Source organism: Moschus berezovskii, chromosome 1 (assembly GCF_049115385.1).
Source record: "Moschus berezovskii isolate FMDL1 chromosome 1, NW_MosBer_1.0, whole genome shotgun sequence".
Classification (NCBI taxonomy): domain Eukaryota; kingdom Metazoa; phylum Chordata; class Mammalia; order Artiodactyla; family Moschidae; genus Moschus; species Moschus berezovskii.
In genome coordinates, this window is record NC_142460.1 from 62,196,943 (window position 1) to 62,216,905 (window position 19,963).

General features: G+C 35.5%; 1 protein-coding gene across 2 annotated transcripts in view; it reads left to right on the plus strand.

Moving 5' to 3' along the window:
- ARL6 (ARF like GTPase 6) overlaps positions 1–19,752 on the plus strand; it is a 39,028-nt gene extending 19,276 nt beyond the window's left edge. For both annotated transcript variants that reach the window (XM_055398978.2, XM_088836288.1), the window contains exons 6-8: positions 8,310–8,439; positions 12,081–12,136; positions 17,201–19,752. In XM_055398978.2, the coding sequence (XP_055254953.1) occupies positions 8,310–8,439; positions 12,081–12,136; positions 17,201–17,226 (212 nt within the window). In that variant the 3' untranslated portion in view covers positions 17,227–19,752. The remainder of the gene's footprint in view (positions 1–8,309; positions 8,440–12,080; positions 12,137–17,200) is intronic.
- Positions 19,753–19,963: the final 211 nt, after the last annotated feature.

Genomic DNA, 19,963 nt, shown 5'->3' on the forward strand with positions numbered 1-19,963 from the left:
ACAGTTCTGTAATTTTGACAAATGCATATATTCATGTAACTGTTCTTGTCTGTACACTCCGAGACAAGGAACAGAATATTTTCATCACCCTGTAAGTTCTTTCATGCCCCTTTCCAATCAGCACCCACTATAAGCGGCCAGAAGAGCTCCAAATGTGATTTCAATCTCCAAAATTTTACCTTTTTTACAATTTCATATAAGTGGTGGGAAAAGGTACATGCACTTTTGTGCCTAGGTTTTTACATTCAGTGTAATATCTTGGGGAGTCACGCATGTTGTTGTGTATGTCACTTGTTTACTCCTTTTCTTTGCTTTGTAATATTTTATTATATGACTGTAACATGGTTTGTTTACCCGTGTTTAGTAATTGATACCTGACCTGTTCCTAACTTAGGGCAATTATGGATAAAGTTGGTGTGAACATTTTTTGAGATATAATTGACATATAATTTTATATCAGTTTCAGGTATTCAGCATAGTGATTTGATACTTGTATATACAGTTAGCCTTTAAACAACTGGAATTTGAACTGCAAAGGTCTACTTACGTGTGGATTTTTTTCAAATAGTGCCACAGTAGTACTATATGATCCAAAGTTGACTGAATCCACAAATGTGAAACCGCAGATACAGAGGGCCAGCCATGAAGTTATTCACAGATTTTTGAATGTGCAGAGGTCAGAGCTCCAGCCCCCACATTGTGCAAAGGTCAACTGTACTGTGAAATGATCACCACAACTCTAGTTAACATCCATAAGGACACATAGTTAGAAATTTTTTTTTTTTTCATGTGATGAGAACTTTTAAGATGTACTCTTCAGGACAATTCAGTTCTGTTTAGTCGCTCAGTTGTGTCCGACTCTTTGCAATCCTATGAATCACAGCACGCCAGGCCTCCCTGTCCATCACCAACTCCCAGAGTTCACTCAGACTCATGTCCATCGAGTCGGTGATGCCATCCAGCCATCTCATTCTGTCATCCCCTTCTCCTCCTTCTCCCAGTCCCTCCCAGCCTCAGAGTCTTTTCCAGTTAGTCAACTCTTTGCATGAGGTGGCCAAAGTATTGGAGTTTCAGCTTTAGCATCAGTCTTTCCAGTGAATACCCAGGACTGATCTCCTTTAGAATGGACTGGTTGAATCTCTTTGCAGTCCAAGGGACTCTCAAGAGTCTTCTCCAACACCACAGTTCAAAAGCATTAATTCTTCGGCGATCAGCTTTCTTCACAGTCCAACTCTCACATCCATACATGACCACTGGAAAAACCATAGCCTTGACTAGACAGACCTTGGTTGGCAAAGTAATGTCTCTGCTTTTTAATATGCTATCTAGGTTGGTCATAACTTTCCTTCCAAGGAGTAAGCGTCTTTTAATTTCATGGCTGCAGTCACCATCTGCAGTGATTTTGGAGCCCAAAAAAATAAAGTCTGACACTGTTTCCACTGTTTCCCCATCTATTTCCCATGAAGTAATGGGACCAGATGCCATGATCTTAGTTTTCTGAATGTTGAGCTTCAAGCCAACTTTTTCACTCTCCTCTTTCATTTTCATCAAGAGGCTTTTTAGTTCCTCTTCACTTTCTGCCATAAGGGTGGTGTCATCTGCATATCTGAGGTTATTGACATTTCTCCCTGCAATCTCGATTCCAGCTTTTGCTTCTTCCAGCCCAGCGTTCCTCATGATGTACTGTGCATATAAGTTAAATAAGCAGGGTGACAATGTACAGCCTTGACATACTCCTTTTCCTATTTGGAACCAGTCTTTTGTTCCATGTGCAGTTCTAACTCTTCAGTTCAGTTCAGTCGCTCAGTCGTGTCCGACTCTCTGCGACCCCATGAATCGCAGCACGCCAGGCCTCCCTGTCCATCACCAACTCCCGGAGTTCACTCAAACTCATGTCCATCGAGTCGGTGATGCCATCCAGCCATCTCATTCTCCGTTGTCCCCGTCTCCTCCTACCCCCAATCGCTCCCAGCATCAGAGTCTTTTCCAGTGAGTCAACTTGTCGCATGAGGTGGCCAAAGTATTGCAGTTTCAGCTTTAGCATCAGTCCTTCCAATGAACACCCAGGATTGATCTCCTTTAGAATGGACTGGTTGGATCTCCTTGCAGTCCAAGGGACTCTCAAGAGTCTTCTCCAACACCACAGTTCAAAAGCATCAATTCTTCGGCTATCAGCTTTCTTTACAGTCCAACTCTCACATCCATACATGACCACGGGAAAAACCATAGCCTTGACTAGACGGACCTTGGTTGGCAAAGTAATGTCTCTGCTTTTTAATATGGTATCTAGGCTGGTCATAACTTTCCTTCCAAGGAATAAGCGTCTTTTAATTTCATGGCTGCAATCAGAATCTGCAGTGATATTGGAGCCCAAAAAAATAAAGAGTGACACGGTTTCCACTGTTTCCCCATCTATTTCCCAGGAAGTGATGGGACCAGATTCCATGATCTTCGTTTTCTGAATGTTGAGCTTCAAGCCAACATTTTCACTCTCCTCTTTCACTTTCATCAAGAGACCTTTGAGTTCCTCTTCACTTTCTGCCATAAGGGTGGTGTCATCTGCATATCTGAGGTTATTGATATTTCTCCCGGCAATCTTGATTCCAGCTTGTGCTTCTTCCAGCCCAGCGTTCCTCATGATGTACTCTGCATAGAAGTTAAATAAGCAGGGGGACAATATACAACCTTGACGTACTCCTTTTCCTATTTGGAACCAGTCTCTTGTTCCATGTATAGTTCTAACTGTTGCTTCCTGACCTGCATACAGGTTTCTCAAGAGGCAGGTCAGGTGGTCTGGTATTCCCATCTCTTTCAGAATTTTCCACAGTTTATTGTGATCCACACAGTCAAAGGCCTTGGCGTAGCTCTAACTCTTAGCAACCTTCAAATACCCAATACAATATTACTAACTGTAGCCACCATGGTATACAGTACATCTCATAAATTATTTCATGACTGGATGTTTGTACTTTTTGACCCCTTTCATCTATTTCAAGCTCTCTCTACCCCAGTAACCTCTGGCAACAACCAGTTTCTTCTCTGCATCCATCAGTTTGTTTTCTTTAGATATTTTTTGTCTTCTTTAGATTTCACATGTGAGAGAATATGGTATCTGTCTTTTTCTGACTTATGTCACTTAGGATAATGGATTTCATTTTGTCATTTTCTATCTTGTAATGGCCTCTTCTGATTTTGTATTAGGCCTGTAGAGACCTCGTAAAATGACTTGAAGAGCAGTTACTTCTCCTCTTTTTATTTGTTTTTTTATGTTTTGGATTTGTTTAGAATTGTTATTATTTCTTAAGCATTAAATAAAATCTACTAATGAAGCCATCTGGTTCAGGATTTTGGGTGTATGTTCGGGGCATGAACTATGAATTCAATTTCTTTAAATGAGGTAGGGCTATTAAAATTCTGTATTTCTTCCTGGGTCAGTTCTAGTAATATATAACCGAATCTGTTAATTTGTTAATTTTTATAAGTTGTGAAATCTGTTGACATAAAATTGTATCATCTTCTCATTATCCTTTTAATGTCTTTAAGACCTGTATGATATACATATCTTCATTCATTTCTAATATTGGTAATTTATGTTTCCTCCCTTTTTTATTGCTCCATCTTTTAGAGAGTTTATATGGTTTTACTAATTTTCGAAGAAAAAATTTTAACTTTGGCAGTTTCCTCTGTGGATGTGTCTTTTTCAGATTTCAAAATTTCTGCTCTTTTTTTATTACCAATTTTTGTTTTTATTTTGAACTTCCTGTATTTAAATTGAATTTCATTTTCTCTTTATCTTTTTTTAGATTGAAGTACAAATTGTTGATTTTATATATTTATTTTCTTATAAAGTATTTTATATCTACCTTTTATAATAAAAGCATTTAAAGCAATACATATTTTCTGAGGATTTAACTATCTCACAAATTCTGCAAATGGTGATATTTAATTCTTTTTTACGGCTTAAAGTATTTTCTGACTTACCTTGTAAATTCTTCTTTGATGGTTGGATTATATTTAGTAGTGTGTTATTATTTAGTTTCCCAAATATTTGAATTTTCTAAGTGTCTTTTTGTTATTGATTTCTAATTTAATTCTCTTTGATCAAATAACCTATTTCAAAGATTTTCATTCTTAGAAATATATGGCCTAACATATATGGTTAAGCATGGTGAATGTTCCATCTTCAATTCCATACAATGTGTATCGTGTTATACTTGGGTGAAGAGTTCTGTAAATATCATTGATAGTGTTATTCACATCTTCCATATCCTTTTATTGTGGTAGAGTTGATGTACAGTATCATATAAATTTCACATGTACAACATGATGATCCACAGTTTTTTAAGTTGTGTTCCATTTATACTAAATATAAAATATTGCCTGTATTCCCTGTATTATACAATATTCTTATAGCTTATTTGTTTTACACATAGTAGTTTGTTCCTCTTAATCCTCTATCCCTAACTTCTCTTCCACCCTTCCCTCTCCCCAGTGGTAACCACTGTTTTGCTACCTGTGTGTCTGTGAGTATGTTTCTTTTTTTGTTAACATTCAGAAGCTTGTTGTATTTTTTTAGATTTTACATATAAGTGATGTCATACAATATTTGTCTTTCTCTGTATGGCTTCTTTCATCCAGCATACCACCCTCCAAGTCCATCTATATTGTTGCAAATGGTGATATTTAATTCTTTTTTACGGCTGAGTAGTATACCATTATATGTATGTACCACATGTTTATCCATTCATCTGCTAAGTACACTTAGGTTGCTTTTATATCTTAGGAATTTTAAATAATGCTGCTGTGAACATTAGGGTACTTGTATCATTTCAAATTATTATTTTTTTTATTTTAAAAATACTTAACAGTAGAATTGCTGACTCACATGGTAGTTATATTTTTAGTTTTTTGCTGCTGCTAAGCGACGAGTTGACTCACTGGAAAAGACTCTGATGCTGGGAAAGGTTGGGGGCGGGAGGAGAAGGGGACGACGGAGAATGAGATGGCTGGATGGCATTGCCGACTCTGTGGACATGAGTTTGAGTGTACTCCGGGAGTTGGTGATGGACAGGGAGGCCTGGCGTGCTGTGATTCATGGGGTCGCGGAGAGTCGGACACGACTGAGCGGCTGAACTGAACTGAACTGAACTGAACTGAAGTCGCTTCAGTTGTGTCCGACTCTGTGCAACCCCATAGACAACAGCCCACTAGGCTCCCCCGTCCCTGGGATTCTCCAGTGAAGAACACTGGAGTGGATTGCCATTTCCTTCTCCCAGTGCATGAAAGGGAAAAGTGGAAGTGAAGTCGCTCAGTCGTGTCTGACTCTTAGCGACCTCATGGACTGCAGCCTACCAGCCTCCTCCATCTGTGGGATTTTCCAGGCAAGAGTACTGGAGTGGGTTGCTATTTCCTTCTCCAGAAACCTCAATTCTGTTTTCCATAGTAGCTCCACCAATTTCCATTCCTACTAACAGTGTACAAGAGTTCAATTTTCTGTGCATCCACACCAATATTTATTATTTGTGTTCTTTTGGACCATAGCCATTCTGACACATAGATGTAAGGTGATATTTCCTGGCAATTTTAATTTGCATTTTTAGTATATATCTATTAAGTTGATCTAACTGTGTGGATCACAATGAACTGTGGAAAATTCTGAAACAGATGGGATAACAGACCACCTGACCTGCTTCTTGAGAAACCTGTATGCAGGTCAGGAAACAACAATTAGAACTGGACATGGAACAACAGACTGGTTCCAAATAGGAAAGGAGTACATCAAGGCTGTTTATGGTCACCTTGCTTATTTAACTTACATGCAGAGTACATCATGAGAAACCCTGAGCCCAAGAAGCACAAGCTGGAATCAAGATTGCCGGGAGAAATACCAATAACATCAGATATGCAGATGACACCACCCTTATGGCAGAAAGTGAAGAGGAACTAAAAAGCCACTTGATGAAAGTGAAAGAAGAGAGTGAAAAGTTGACTTAAAGCTCAGCATTCAGAAAACGAAGATCATGGAATCTGGTCCCATCACTTCCTGGGAAATAGATGGAGAAATAGTGGAAACAGTGTTAGACTTTATCTTTTTGGACTCCAAAATCACTGCAAATGCTGATTGCAGCCATGAAATTAAAAGACGCTTACTCCTTGGAAGGAAAGTTATGACCAACCTAGATAGCATATTAAAAAGCAGAGACATTATTTTGCCAACCAAGGTCCGTCTAGTCAAGGCTATTGTTTTTCCAGTGGTCATGTATGGATGTGAGAGTTGGACTGTGAAGAAAACTGAGTGCCGCAGAATTGATGCTTTTGAACTGTGGTGTTGGAGAAGACTCTTGAGAGTCCCTTGTACCTCAAGGAGATCCAACCAGTCCATCCTAAAGGAGATCAGTCCTGGGTGTTCATTGGAAGGACTGATGCTGAAGCTGAAACTCCAATACTTTGGCCACTTTATGCGAAGAGTTGATTCATGGAAAAGGCCCTGATGCTGGGAGGGATTGGGGGCAGGAGGAGCAGGGGATGATGGAGGATGAGATGGCTGGATGGCATCACCGACTTAATGGACATGGGTTTGGGTAAACTCCGGGAGTTGGTGATGGACAGGGAGGCCTGGCATGCTGTAGTTCATGGGGTCGCAAAGAGTCGGACACGACTGAGCGACTGAACTGAACTGAATGTGTCTTTTAAGGCTACTGTTTCCTTATTGACTTTCTATGTGAATGATCTTTCCATTGATGGAAGGGGAAGTTAAAGACCCCTTACTATTATTATGTTGCTGTCAATTTCTACATTTGTTAATATTTGCCTTATATATTTAACCTCTCCTATGTTGGGTACATACATATTTACAACTGTCTATCTGCTTGAATTGATCCCATGAGCACTGTCCTTTAATGTCCTTTTTTGCCTCTTTTTATAGTTTTGTTTTGAAGTCTCTTTTGTCTGGTATATGCATTGCTGCCCCACCATTTTTTTCATTTCCATTTGCATGAAATATCTTTTTCCATCCTCTCCCTGTCAGTTTATTTCTTTGTATTTGAAGTGAATCTCTTATAGGCAACTTATGTATAGGTCTTTTTAAAAATATCCATTCAGCCACCTTATGTCCTTTGACTAGTCCATTTACATTCTTGTCCTCCTTCTATAATATTTCTGTTTGAAGTTTTCTTCCTTTGTGTTGACAGTAAAAATGAAACAAAATGTTTGACTCTTTGCTAGGTGCTGTTCAGTAATTGTTTAATGAGCCCTCCACTCCCACCCTCATCCATCTTTGGTTTACAGTTCCAACAGGAGGGCAGATAATTTTACTTCCCTTGTAGCTCAGCTGGTAAATACTCCACCTGCAATGAGGGAGACCTGGGTTTGATCCCTGGATTGGGAAGATCCCCTGGAGAAGAGAAAGGCTATCCACTCCAGTTTTCTGGCCTGTAGAATTCCATGGACTGTGCAGATAACCTTAGGAAGAAGGGTATTTTAAATTCTATTATCACTTAAATATATGCTTGACAGTTCAGTCGCTCAGTCATGTCCGACTCTTTGTGACCCCATGAATCACAGCATGCCAGGCCTCCCTGTCCATCACCAACTCCCAGAGTTCATTCAGACTCATGTCCATCGAGTCAGTGATGCCATCCAGCCATCTTATTCTCTGTCATCCCCTTCTCCTCCTGCCCTCAATCCCTCCCAGCATCAGAGTCTTTTCCAGTGAGTCAACTCATTGCATGAGGTGGCCAAAGTATTGGAGTTTCAGCTTTAGCATCAGTCCTTCCAATGAACACCCAGGACTGATCTCCTTTAGAATGGACTTGTTGGATCTCCTTTCAGTCCACAGTTCAAAAGCATCAATTCTTTGGTGCTCAGCTTTCTTCACAGTCCAACTCTCACATCCATACATGACCACGGGAAAAACCATAGCCTTGACTAGACAGACCTTTGTTGGCAAAATAATGTCTCTGCTTTTTAATATGCTATCTAGGTTGGTCATAACTTTCCTTCCAAGGAGTAAGCGTCTTTTAATTTCATGGCTGCAATCAGCATTTGCAGTGATTTTGGAGCCCAAAAAGTTAAAGTCTGACACTGTTTCTCCATCTATTTCCCGTGAAGTGAAGGGACCAGATGCCTTGATCTTAGTTTTCTGAATGTTGAGCTTCAAGCCAAACAGTATATGCCTTTAAATGTTTATGTATGTGTGATATGGGAAGAAGTGATTGGAAGACAATTTTAGTGGGTTTCAGTTTTAAGGATTTTGGGGAAGATAACTCAAAAAGCTAGAAGTGTGATGATAGTCTTATTTTCTCTTTTAGATATTAAGCACCGTCGAATACCAATCTTATTCTTTGCAAACAAAATGGATCTTAGAGATGCAGTGACATCTGTAAAAGTATCTCAGTGGCTATGTTTAGAGGACATCAAAGATAAACCATGGCATATTTGGTAAAGTCTTTTATTTACATTTCATTTTATTCTGAAAAAATCTCCAACTTCAGGGTTTTTTTACAAGCTCACTATATAAGTGACTTAACATGGTAGGATGAAAGGTAAAGATAATGTTTTATAAAATTGTAGTGTTGCAGGTATTCAGTAATGTATTGTTAAAACCTTTTCAAATCTTTTCAGGGATAGAAAAACTAAAACAACTGTTTAAAGGAATTAACTTAATCAATCTGCTTACTTACCCAGCTTCAGCCACACTAATTCTGCACATTGAATCAACCAACCACAGTTCCATCTCAAGGCATTTGCACTTTCCCTTTGTCTGAATCATTCTTTAAAATAATTTTTCTGCTTACTATTGCACTTTATTTAAGAAAGAGACCTTTCTTGATAATTCTCTGAAATATCACCTTACATTACCCCCATCTCTTGTGTTTTTTTTCCTTACTTTGCTTTATTCATCTATTGCCATATGACCTCTTCTTTTTTCTTTTCTCCTGTATAGCCTATCTTCCTATAATAGTCCATTAGTACCATGAGACCTGGGATTTCATTGATTTTTTTCACTCTGTAACCCCCAGAATAGTAACAGTGCCTGTTTAGTAGGTACCTACTCATAGGTACTTAGGAGATACACAATAAATACTTGTTGATATGAATAAACAGAAATATAAAAATCTATCTTATTCGGACATACTGTAAAACTGAAATCTTAAATAATTAGAGTCTGATATTATTATACATTTTTACTTGGAAAGCAGTTTCTTACTAATATATTTAATTCCAGCGTGTTTTTCTGCCAAAATATTCTGATGAGGATAACCAGAAATTATATATTGGATAGTATTTTAATGCCTGCTGCTACCTTATGTTACATTAAGCTTCCCTCTGTTCACCCTGCACCCACCTCTCCCTGGTCCCCACCTTCTCCTCTATAGAGAAAGGCTGAACACAGAGGCAAAGAAATCTAGGAAAGAAGGAAGTGGTAGAACTCAGAGGAAAACTTTAAGAGCTAACCATGGTGCTGAAAGAGTAATACTACTAATTTTTCAGTACCTAAGGCCACGTATCATGAGTAAAACCCTCCTTACTTTGGAAATCAGAGGAAAAATCAGTGTTTACTAAATTATTCTTGAGTTGGAATTTGAGGTTCTGTGGTATTTTGTTGATAAAGACAGGAGGGAATTGGTGTAGAGAACTATCTTAAGATAGAACCTTTCTGTTTTTGTTAATCATACTTAAAATGATAATATCTGAAGTAGAATAATTAAATTTTGCCCTAAGTGTGCTGACTACATTAATGGAAAGTACAACGTTCAAAATATGGGTCAATTCTAATTAGTAAAAGATGTAGTTTTCCTCTTAATTTTGAAGTAGAAATTAATTTTGCAAGTGGAAAATGTCTTTCTCCTTAATAATTAGCTACTGAATTCTAATAGGTTTATTTATTTAATTGTGACACCTTAACTTTTTTAGTAAGAGAAAAAAATAATATCTGATGCTATAAGGATATGGACTTAGAGCATATTGCCAGTTTCTTTATTTTCTATACAACGTGTAGAAGAATGCTAAGCTTTTCTTTTGAGTTGTCTAAAATTTTGACTTCTTAATTCAAACTGGACATCTCACTAAGTTCCAATTAGTGTTTCACTTGTTAAGGTTTTTATTTGAACTAAAAATAAATTTCTCCTTTAATTTTGGAGAAAAAAAGTAATGCTGAGAGGTGCAGAGATAAAATATTGCATCTCTCTTGCCTTAGGTACAAATAAATTTGGGTAGTAAAGGAGAGATTACAGAGATGTATAGTCTGGAAATTTTTTTTGGTTTATTTTTGACCATTTTACTAAACATATAGTCAACTCTGATTTTCAAGTCTGATTCTGTTTTAATTCTCCCCATGTGTTCTTTGACTGAGTCCCTGGAGTGATATATGTTTGCATTTGCATTTTTACTATCTTGAGAGGGGAACCGATAATAAAAACATCAGTTGGGAAGGTGGGGAAAAAAAAGTAGAATAGTAAGAGAAAGAATAATGAATGTGGTCTCCCTCTGAGATATAATTGAAGTCAAGAAGCAATTCACACAAAGGTTTGGAGGAATAACTTTTCCAGATAGAGAGGCCAGTAAGTGAAAAGGCTCTTGGATGAAAATGTGCCTGATGTTGTCTGGAAACAGCAAGAAGTCCTTGATGGCTGGAACAGAGAGGTAGGGGGGAATTGTAGATGAGGCCCCTGAGAAATAACCAGAGGCTGTGTCACATAGTGCCTTGCAGAAAATGGTGAAGACTCTGGCTTTCATTCCAGTTATGAGTCTTATAATTAATTTGAAAGGAAAGGTAGAATTTAAACATTTGGGAATTATTAGGAAATATGCAAGATTTTTAGAAATGTAGTGACACCTCCACCAAAGGGGAAGGGTTTCTTCATGGCACTGTGCTCTTAGGTGGGACTAGAAGTTTGTGATAAAAGTCAATATGTTGGTCATTCTTGATATAAGTATTTCAGTTACTGATGTTTTGCTGTTAATAAAAGTAATCCATAGTTTTCTTTGAATAATTGCATATCTCATGCTATTTATTTCTGTCTTCCCATTTTAAAATAATTCTATGATAAGTCATGTTCTTGGTCCAGTAAATAATTCCTTGAAAGTAATTTCTCTTTTGATTGGAATCAAATTAACTGTTTTAAGATAATTTAGTACATTTTAAAATCATGCTTTAGCACACTAAAAGCAGTCTTAATCATACAGAAAATCTAATTATGTATACTAATTGTTATTAGATAATTATGTCAGTAACATATTACGCGAAACTGTCTGAGTCTTAGAAAAAGATTATCTCATACTCAAAAAATCCTCTACATTTTATTGTTTTAGTTTATATAATTTAACTTTTATTATTTATAAAATAATGTCACAATAAGGATTTAGGCTTTCTTACTTTCAAGAATGGAGTGACAATGAAAAGACTCTGTATTCAATGTTTTATATGCATATCTCAAACATTTAATTCTTATAATAATCACATGAGGCCAGTGGTAATATTCCTCCATTTTAGAGAAGCAAGAACTGAAGGCCAAAGAGATAAACAACCTATTGAGGTTTGTGAAACCAATAAATATAAAACTATGGTTGAAGTCTACTGGGATTTTTTTATTTTACCAGTTTACCAGAGTTACAGTTACAGATTTATACCTTTTAGATATCAATTTTCGTTTCAAATAAAGTCACTCCATCCTGTGGCTAAATTACAACCCAGGTAAAGCATTTCTAATAAATAAATGCTATTGAATCATTGGGGCTGGTAGGGGAGGAGGTAGGATGGTGGTGTGCTCTGTAATCCCACTACTGAGAGAATAGCTCAAAGCATGTTTTGTTAATGCCAGCCCAAGTAATATTCCTAGAATAGTAAGATTTTAATGATGTATTTTTACAGATGTCCATATAAATTAATGAATATTTTTCTCATGCCTTGATCCTGAACACGCAGACTTTTATATCCTATGTATATTCAGTTTCAGTACTTAGCCAGTTTTCCTCAGATGTGTTATTAAATGCATTAATTTGCCATAGGGCAAAATTGTAATTCTTTATTCTTACAGTTTTTTGATGAAATGGATATTTTTCTGTTGGTTTTATTTCAGTGCTAGTGATGCCATAAAAGGAGAAGGATTGCAAGAAGGTGTAGACTGGCTTCAAGGTACATCATAGAAAACTGCATCTTCAGCCTTTGTTTTCTTTCCAGTCACATTTTCTGTCCTTTTTTACGTTTTATTATATCTCTGCCTTTCCCCCTCTTGTTTCCATCTATTTCTGCTATCAGAAAATACAATACAGTAAGTATCCAATACCTTGCTCCATTTACTTCAGTTACATTTTTATAAAGGATTTATTTAAATAAAAAGTACTTACATCAATATACATGACAACTCTAGAATGTAATTTTAATTCATAGCAATAAGTTTCTGTCAGATCTAGTAATAGAAGCACATTTGAATTTTGGGATAAATTTTAGACCTGCTTCTACTGTCCATAAAAATCTTTGTGGCATGTGTCTTTCAAGAGTCATGCTGTACTCCACATATAGCTCCATTTATACATGGCATGTTTCTGCAAATTTTAGTACTCATATTTAGTACTGTATATACTGGTATTCTATTAGTGTTCTGTATATCACAGTTCTATATGTTATTCATCAAAATAGCTATCATAGTTGGTACAGGCTAACTATACCAGGGATTAAATTAAGATCTATCATTTTCCCTAAGGTTACATTGTCTACAAGACACAGGAATGGCTTGAAGCACAGTGACCCACACAGAGAAATAAAACGTGAATGTGCATGAAACCGAGTTCTATAAATCCTTCTTATAGGACCCTGAAGGTCAGGCAAAAAAATTTCCATTTTTGAGCAGGACAGTGGATGATTTTAGGAATCTCCCTGCTCTGAATAAGGGTGAATAATGAGATTAATTTGTTAATCCATGAGCTGTGGTCTTGTGGCTATAAATTTAATTTCTTCTACACATCCTTTTTATTCCAGCTATATGTGATTTTTTTTTTTCCTCTACTGTATGTCATGGTGGATCCTGCTTACCATACATAAAGAGACATAATATTTCTTTGGTTCAAAGTACTAAATTATATCTAATAAATATTTGTGTTATTAGTAAAATGTGGTGTTCTAGTTAACTGCACAGACTGTTGTATTTTTGTTTCCCTCTTGTGTGTTTATATAGTCATCATGCCGTTTACCATTACACTGCAACGAACCTTCTAGTTACATTTTACAATTAAGTGAAACTTAACTAAGAACCTCTAAAAGTTCTCAGAATCACTAGTGGGATTTTTCTTTGAACACAACAGTTTAGTTTCTCAGACGGTGTAAAGAAGTGGTCAAAGTGACCACTTTATGGGACTGATTCCACATAAAACAGATTACAAAGGAACATTCTAGAGAAGACACTGGAAACATATTTTCAACCTTTATTTCTTATTTTAAGTACTTATTATTGCTCACAGCAGAGATATAGTGTGAATCAAAACCCACAATTGTTTATAATAAAAAATACGAAGCACAGTACTTAACTGAAAATAAGTGATGGTCATCTGGATTTTAAATTGTACTTTTTATTTTGTCTGTAACCATAAGGCCACTAGGTGTCAGTAATGATCCAACATCACAATGCCACTTGCCAACTCTAATCTTAATTTTTTTCATTGACTTTTCTGATCCATTATCTTTGTATCTTAACTCCCAAATCTTTATAAGAAGGATACATTATTGAAAAAAAAAAAGTTGTGCCCTTGGGTTGCCATATTATTTTATGTAAACTTTACAATTTTCTGCAAGGTAAGTCGTAGTATCCCCATTTTATGTGGGCAGCATGATGTAGAAGTAAAAAACACTTGGACGACCTCTGAGTCTGTCAGATATGTTCCACTACTTGTTAATTATTAACTAATGTCTTTATATTATACAGATAATTTTCCTCATCTGTAAAATTAAAAAATAAAATATCCAAAGTTGCCATACAGATTAAATGAAATGCTCTATGTATTAAAGTGCCTAGCTTAAGAAAACACTCAAAAAATGTTCAGTTTATCCTTTTATGTAACTTCTCTGTTTAACAGAAGAGGAAACTTAGTATGCAGATTTAAAACTATATCAGTTTGGTTTTGAGTAGGAGATCCTTTGTTCATAATTTCTATGTTATAGTAAATAGTTTATATTTTTGATGCTCCTGTCTTTGGATTTGAAACAGGTAAAAACCTACTTTGCAAAATAAGTAGCAGTAAATTTAGGAAACTAGTCTGTGCCTCTGCTTGTTACCTTACTATCAAGAAGTTTTTCTGTAAATCTTTGAAAGATGTTTTGAACTTATGTCTCTTCATTTTCCTTGCAAAATTAACATCGTAAACAAGACGGCTCTGGTTCATTCTGGACCAATTTAATTTTATTATTTTAAATTTAAGGTTGAAAAACTGAGGATAAAGTATTAAATAACACATTTTGCGCCATGATTCTATTCTCTTTTGGAGGGATTGTCAATTATGGCCCAAAGACAAGACTCCATAAGTAGACTATTAAATATTTTTTAAAACCACCAGAGAATATATAGGAACTATCTCAGAAATGTAAGTTGTTTTCTAGCTCCAAAACTTAAATATTTATGAAAAAACAAAACATTGTTCCACATGACTCGTGAAACTTATTCACTGAGTCACTTTATCTTATGGAAAAGTTGATAATGCTTCCAGTTTTTATATAAGAATTTTATAAACTATGTATCGGGACATTCCATTGAAAAGCAAAGGATTGGACACACACTTAGTTTCATCCCCTCTTCAAATCTCACCAAGAGTGAAGAGACTGAGGACAAAAAGAATGGGAGTGACAAAAATGGTAACCAAATTTTGAAGCCAAATATGTGATGAATGTTGAATAACTTAACAGACTTGAGAGAGTGGAATTCTAAGCTAGCACTGGAGAAAGCTGGAAACCATCCTAATTTACACTGCAGATCTCTTCAAAGGCTCAGGAATTGATGGAAATTAGAAATAAGGATGAGGTGAGACTGAAAGGAGATGCACAGGTCCATGCCCCAGAAGAAGATTGAAGGTTCATTCTTTGCAGAGAGTCACATAGTATTTCTGGGGTGAACACTGAGCACAGCTGTGTGTTGGAATGCTAAACTGAAAATGAGGAGTAAATGAAAGTTTCATATTGAAGATTATAACCATGTTCTGCTTACTCCTGTTTCTCCAAGAAGACACTGGCAATAGGTAGAAGATAGAAAGCCAGCTTTGAGGAGTCAGAGCAGCTAAGAGAAAAGATCTAAAGGTGTTAACATTAGAAATTCTCAAGGAAACAGCCTAGCTATACACTAGGATGATGATTACTTTTGACAAGCCTCACACATGTAATGAAATTCCAGTCAACTTTATAGTGTTCACTTATACATATGAGAAGGTAGCAAAGGATTGCCAAGTATTTGAAGACAAAGCATTAGGAATTATGGAGCAAAAGAAAAAGTTTAGAAAAAGACTATTTAGGGAGAACGTTTCAAGATACTATTCAAGTAGCCTCAAAGAGATAAAAGAATATTACTTTCATGAATATGACAAGAATACTAATTGAAAAAGAACAAAAATATGAGTTCTTGGAAAATAGTAATAGAATAGTAGAAATGGTTGGATGACATCACCAACTCGATGGACATGAGTTTGAGCAAGCTTCAGGAGATGGTGAAGGACAGGGAAACCTGGCATGCTGCAGTCCATGGGGTCACAAAAAGTCGAACATGACTGAGTGACTGATCAACAAATAGAAATGGAAAACTCAATCAAAAGAAGATAAAATAGAGACATTCTCTAAGAAAGTACGAAAAAGACAATGGGGGGAGAAAAGATAAAGTAAGGAGTCATTTATGAGGCCCAAAATCCTAGTAAGAATTTCTGAAAGAGAACAGAAAATAGTGGAAAGTCATCAAATCATAAAACATTATTTTCCAGAACTGAATGATGAGTTTTTAGTTATAAGACCCCTTTAGAGCCCTAGGCGGTGGATGAAAATATTCCCATACTAAGGTGCATCATTAAAATCAACACTGAAGATGGTGGAAAATTCACCAAATTTCCTGAGAAGAAAATGAGAGATTTCATCCAAAGATTTCCTTAGATAAGGAAACAAAGCAGCATCAGACTTCTCACCAGCAACACTTGAAAGCAGTGCCTGGAAAGATCTAAGGAGAAAATAATATTCTCAGGCAGTATCAGTGTATTGTAACTGTAGAGAATTAAGACATCTTCAGCCACATAAAGTCTGAAGAGTTCACTTTCTATACAGTTTATTAATACTAAAGTAGCCACAGATGTATACTTGGAATACAAAAGTATACAAGTATACAGAGGTATACAAAGGATTAAAGCAAGAAGAAAAAAATAAGGTACTGTGAAATAGGGAAATCTGCACAAGAAAGTTGGGAAGGAACCCCTGGGATGATAATAGAGATCCTAGAATAATAATGAAAGATCTCATATGAAAATACATGGACGAGCATGGAGAACAGCTGGGTCAGATTAAAGAGTCTGCACAAGACTATAATGGAGAGTTCTTCAAGAAAGTGAAGATGATTGACCAATTTTATGCCTCACACTAGTAAAGCCTGAAACGGTGTGAGAGTAGTGGATTGAAGTGTGTTAGTTACATTTAAAAAAAGACAGATTTGGGGATGAAAAGCAATTATTCACTAAAGGGAAAACAAAATATAGTAGAAGAAAGGAAAAGTAACTGAAGTTTATCCCTTGTCCCAGCTGTGAGTAGTATTCACATAAAACTTTACTGTTTTAGGAAAATGGGAGTATTGGAAGCATCATGAGGGTGTCAGAAAATGGTGTACAAACGTGTGAGAACTGAAGCCCTGTGTTACACTGAATTCAGGAAGTAATGATAAAAGCATATTATTTAGAGATACAGAGGTAATCACCTAAAAAGGAGTTGGAAGTAGTTGCTTGTGAAGGGAGAAAGAAGGGATGAGGCAAGGGACTGATTTTTTAATACAAGCCTCGTAGAACTAGTTGACTCAATTGGGTGCATGTACAGTGACAAAAAGAAAACCTATAATACGAATTGTGCTTTTAAAAAAAAAGCAGTTGTATGCATGGGTTTCTACCTATTGTTACAGATTTGTCTTTGATTACTTTAGAAAGTAGATTTTTCCCTGTAGATACTAATAACTTTTTGTTTGGTTTTTGTTATCAGATCAGATCCAGGCTGTGAAGACATGAAAAAATAGTATTTGGAAACCTCAACAGTTTTCAATTCAAGAAATATATATTAAGGCAAACTGAATACATTTTTTAAAGGTGTCTTTACATCTAAGAATACTTTATAATCTTCTGCTGCATTTATGGACTCTTAATGAGGTTTTTAAGAAGATAGGACTTTAGGTATGCTAATCTGACCATTAATTATATCAAAACTAAATCTTCCCTCCAAAGAGCTCCCTCCCTAGATTTATCAACTTCTTGGTAAGTCTACATTTGATTGTAATTAGAATGTTTATACAGTCAGAGTTATCTCAGTACCCCATCATGATTAATGATACCTATAATGCATTTTATTTTTTAATTGTCCAAAAATATAGTTTATGATATGACTTTGTAGCATGATGTGCTTGTGAAAAAGAACTTTAAATATTTATAAGGGTCCTTAGGTAAATGAATATATATTAAAGCTTTACTGTATGTCACCATCAACATAACATAAAATGTAATGTACCAACTAGTGTGCTTTGTATGCTGAAAATAATAATGCTGTGTTAATATGGCATTTGGTGTTTTACTGTCAAACATTTGCAAATTATCTGAGACCAAGTTAAACAGAATTCATTTATTCAGTGAATACATATGAAATATCTCTGTATCTGTACTAGTTTGGCGTTGTCCTTGGCAATGGTGATGTGATAGAAGGTAAATAAAACATGTTGCTTATCAGAGAACTTAAAAGATAATGAGGGAAAATTTGAGAATCTTTTCCTACATAGTGTCTAATTTATTTCATTGGCTGAATGAAAATATTGCATTTTAAGATTAATTTTTACAGTTGATTTTTTTCTTTCTTCCTTTAAATTGTGTCCAGTTTACTGTGGTACTTTGTTAAAATAGACTGTGACTCATCAACTATGATTTTCTTGTGCATGAACTGCTGCAAAAATGTTCTTTAGAATTTTAAACATACTTCTGCCATCTACTGTTTGCAAATTGTGTTGCTTCCCACAACTTAGAGACTACTTGAAATTGTAAACACTAAATGGAAGCATTCGTTTTTAATCAATCACTGGGGAACTGTGGATAGAGCAGTGGTGTAAATCCTGAAAAATATTCCACATAAAGGAAAACTGTAATATACAGTACGTAGCATCTTAAATATCCTTAGCTGTGAAAATGAAAGAAACAGAAGGCAAAAGGTAATTGAGTAATAAAGGTGTATTAAGAGTCGGACACGACTGAGCAACTGAACTGAACAATGACTACAGTATGGACATGTTTCACAGAGATTTGAATATAATAATTTTAAAACTATAGTAAAAATTCTATAATCCAGTTTCTCTTAGTCCAGAAGTTCCAGTGATTTGGAATTTGGCAAATTGAAAATTGCCCAGACTATTCTAGTGATCCAGCATTTTAGCTAGCTTGCCAACTGCTCATAAATGGTTTTGATGAGGATACAATATGAGTCTCATTAATCTAGAGTTGCTTCAAATATAAAAAAGATGTGAAGATGAAAACACTGTAATTCAACAAAAAAACTGATATGCTATAACTATTTTAGGAGAATGGAGAAAGTGGTGGTGTAAGAAAATTCAAATCCTTACCTACCATAAGGTAACAATAATAATAGCTATCATTGTATTTTGAGCAAAATATTAATATATGTATGGTATTTTGCATCATATAACCCTGACAATAACCTTATGTAGTAGATTTTAGTATTTGTTTTATAGACAAGGAAAGAACCTAAAAATGTTACTTGTTTAAGGTCACAGAGCTAGTAAATGGTGGTTCTGGGATTCAGAACAAAACAATCTGTTTAAAATAGATGATTCAAGAGCTAAGAGTAATACTGATTTTAGAAATATAGAGATATCTGCCATAAGAATAGCTAAAAGGATAGAATAGTCTTCACTGGGATGGGAGACTAGGATGGGTGTGGAGGAGGTCATGGACAGGGGACTACTACTTTATTTATTTATTTTTGCTTTTTGTTTTAAGTCTGTTTAACACTTCAAATTTTAAACTGGGCAGAAATGACTATAATAAGAATAATTCTTAAAACTATGTTAATACTGAACTAATTAGTATTCCACAAACTAGTTCATACCTATGCAAATACATAGAAGAGGGTACTGACTGTTTATCCTTTGTTTCCATAATCTCCAAATCTAGTTTATAAGCATCCATTTGTACTCTTTTCATTTAAAGATTATGTAGAAGTAAGTTGGGCTTTAGTGGTCACAGCATGCCGTATAAATGTATATACACGGAGGGTATTGCATTTGTATTTAACATATTATGCAATTAAAATGTTTTTAGGCTAAAGCAAAGTTTTTTTATGTTTAGACATCATTGTGTTGCAAAAATTAATTCATTATGCTCTACATTTCAATATGACACCTCATAAAATGTTGAAAAGTTAACATTTTATGAGGTGTCTATTGTATATACAATATACAATAGGTAGCCTATTGTATATTTTGCATTTAAATGTTTATAATGTGGCCCTATTCAGCCTGTGCCTTATAAATCACAAAAGAGCTGAGTTGTGTATATTTTTCATTTGTAGGTTGTCTGCTAAAAATTATGAATTATCTTCTGATTATTTATTTTTTTCCTTTGAAATGTTCAGCCCACCATGTTGTAATTTCTGTAAATATATGCAGTTACCCTTGAGAAAACTTAAGGCAAATACATCTGCCTGTAACTCTGGTACATTAAAGTACTGTGCATTTTAACTGACTCGGTG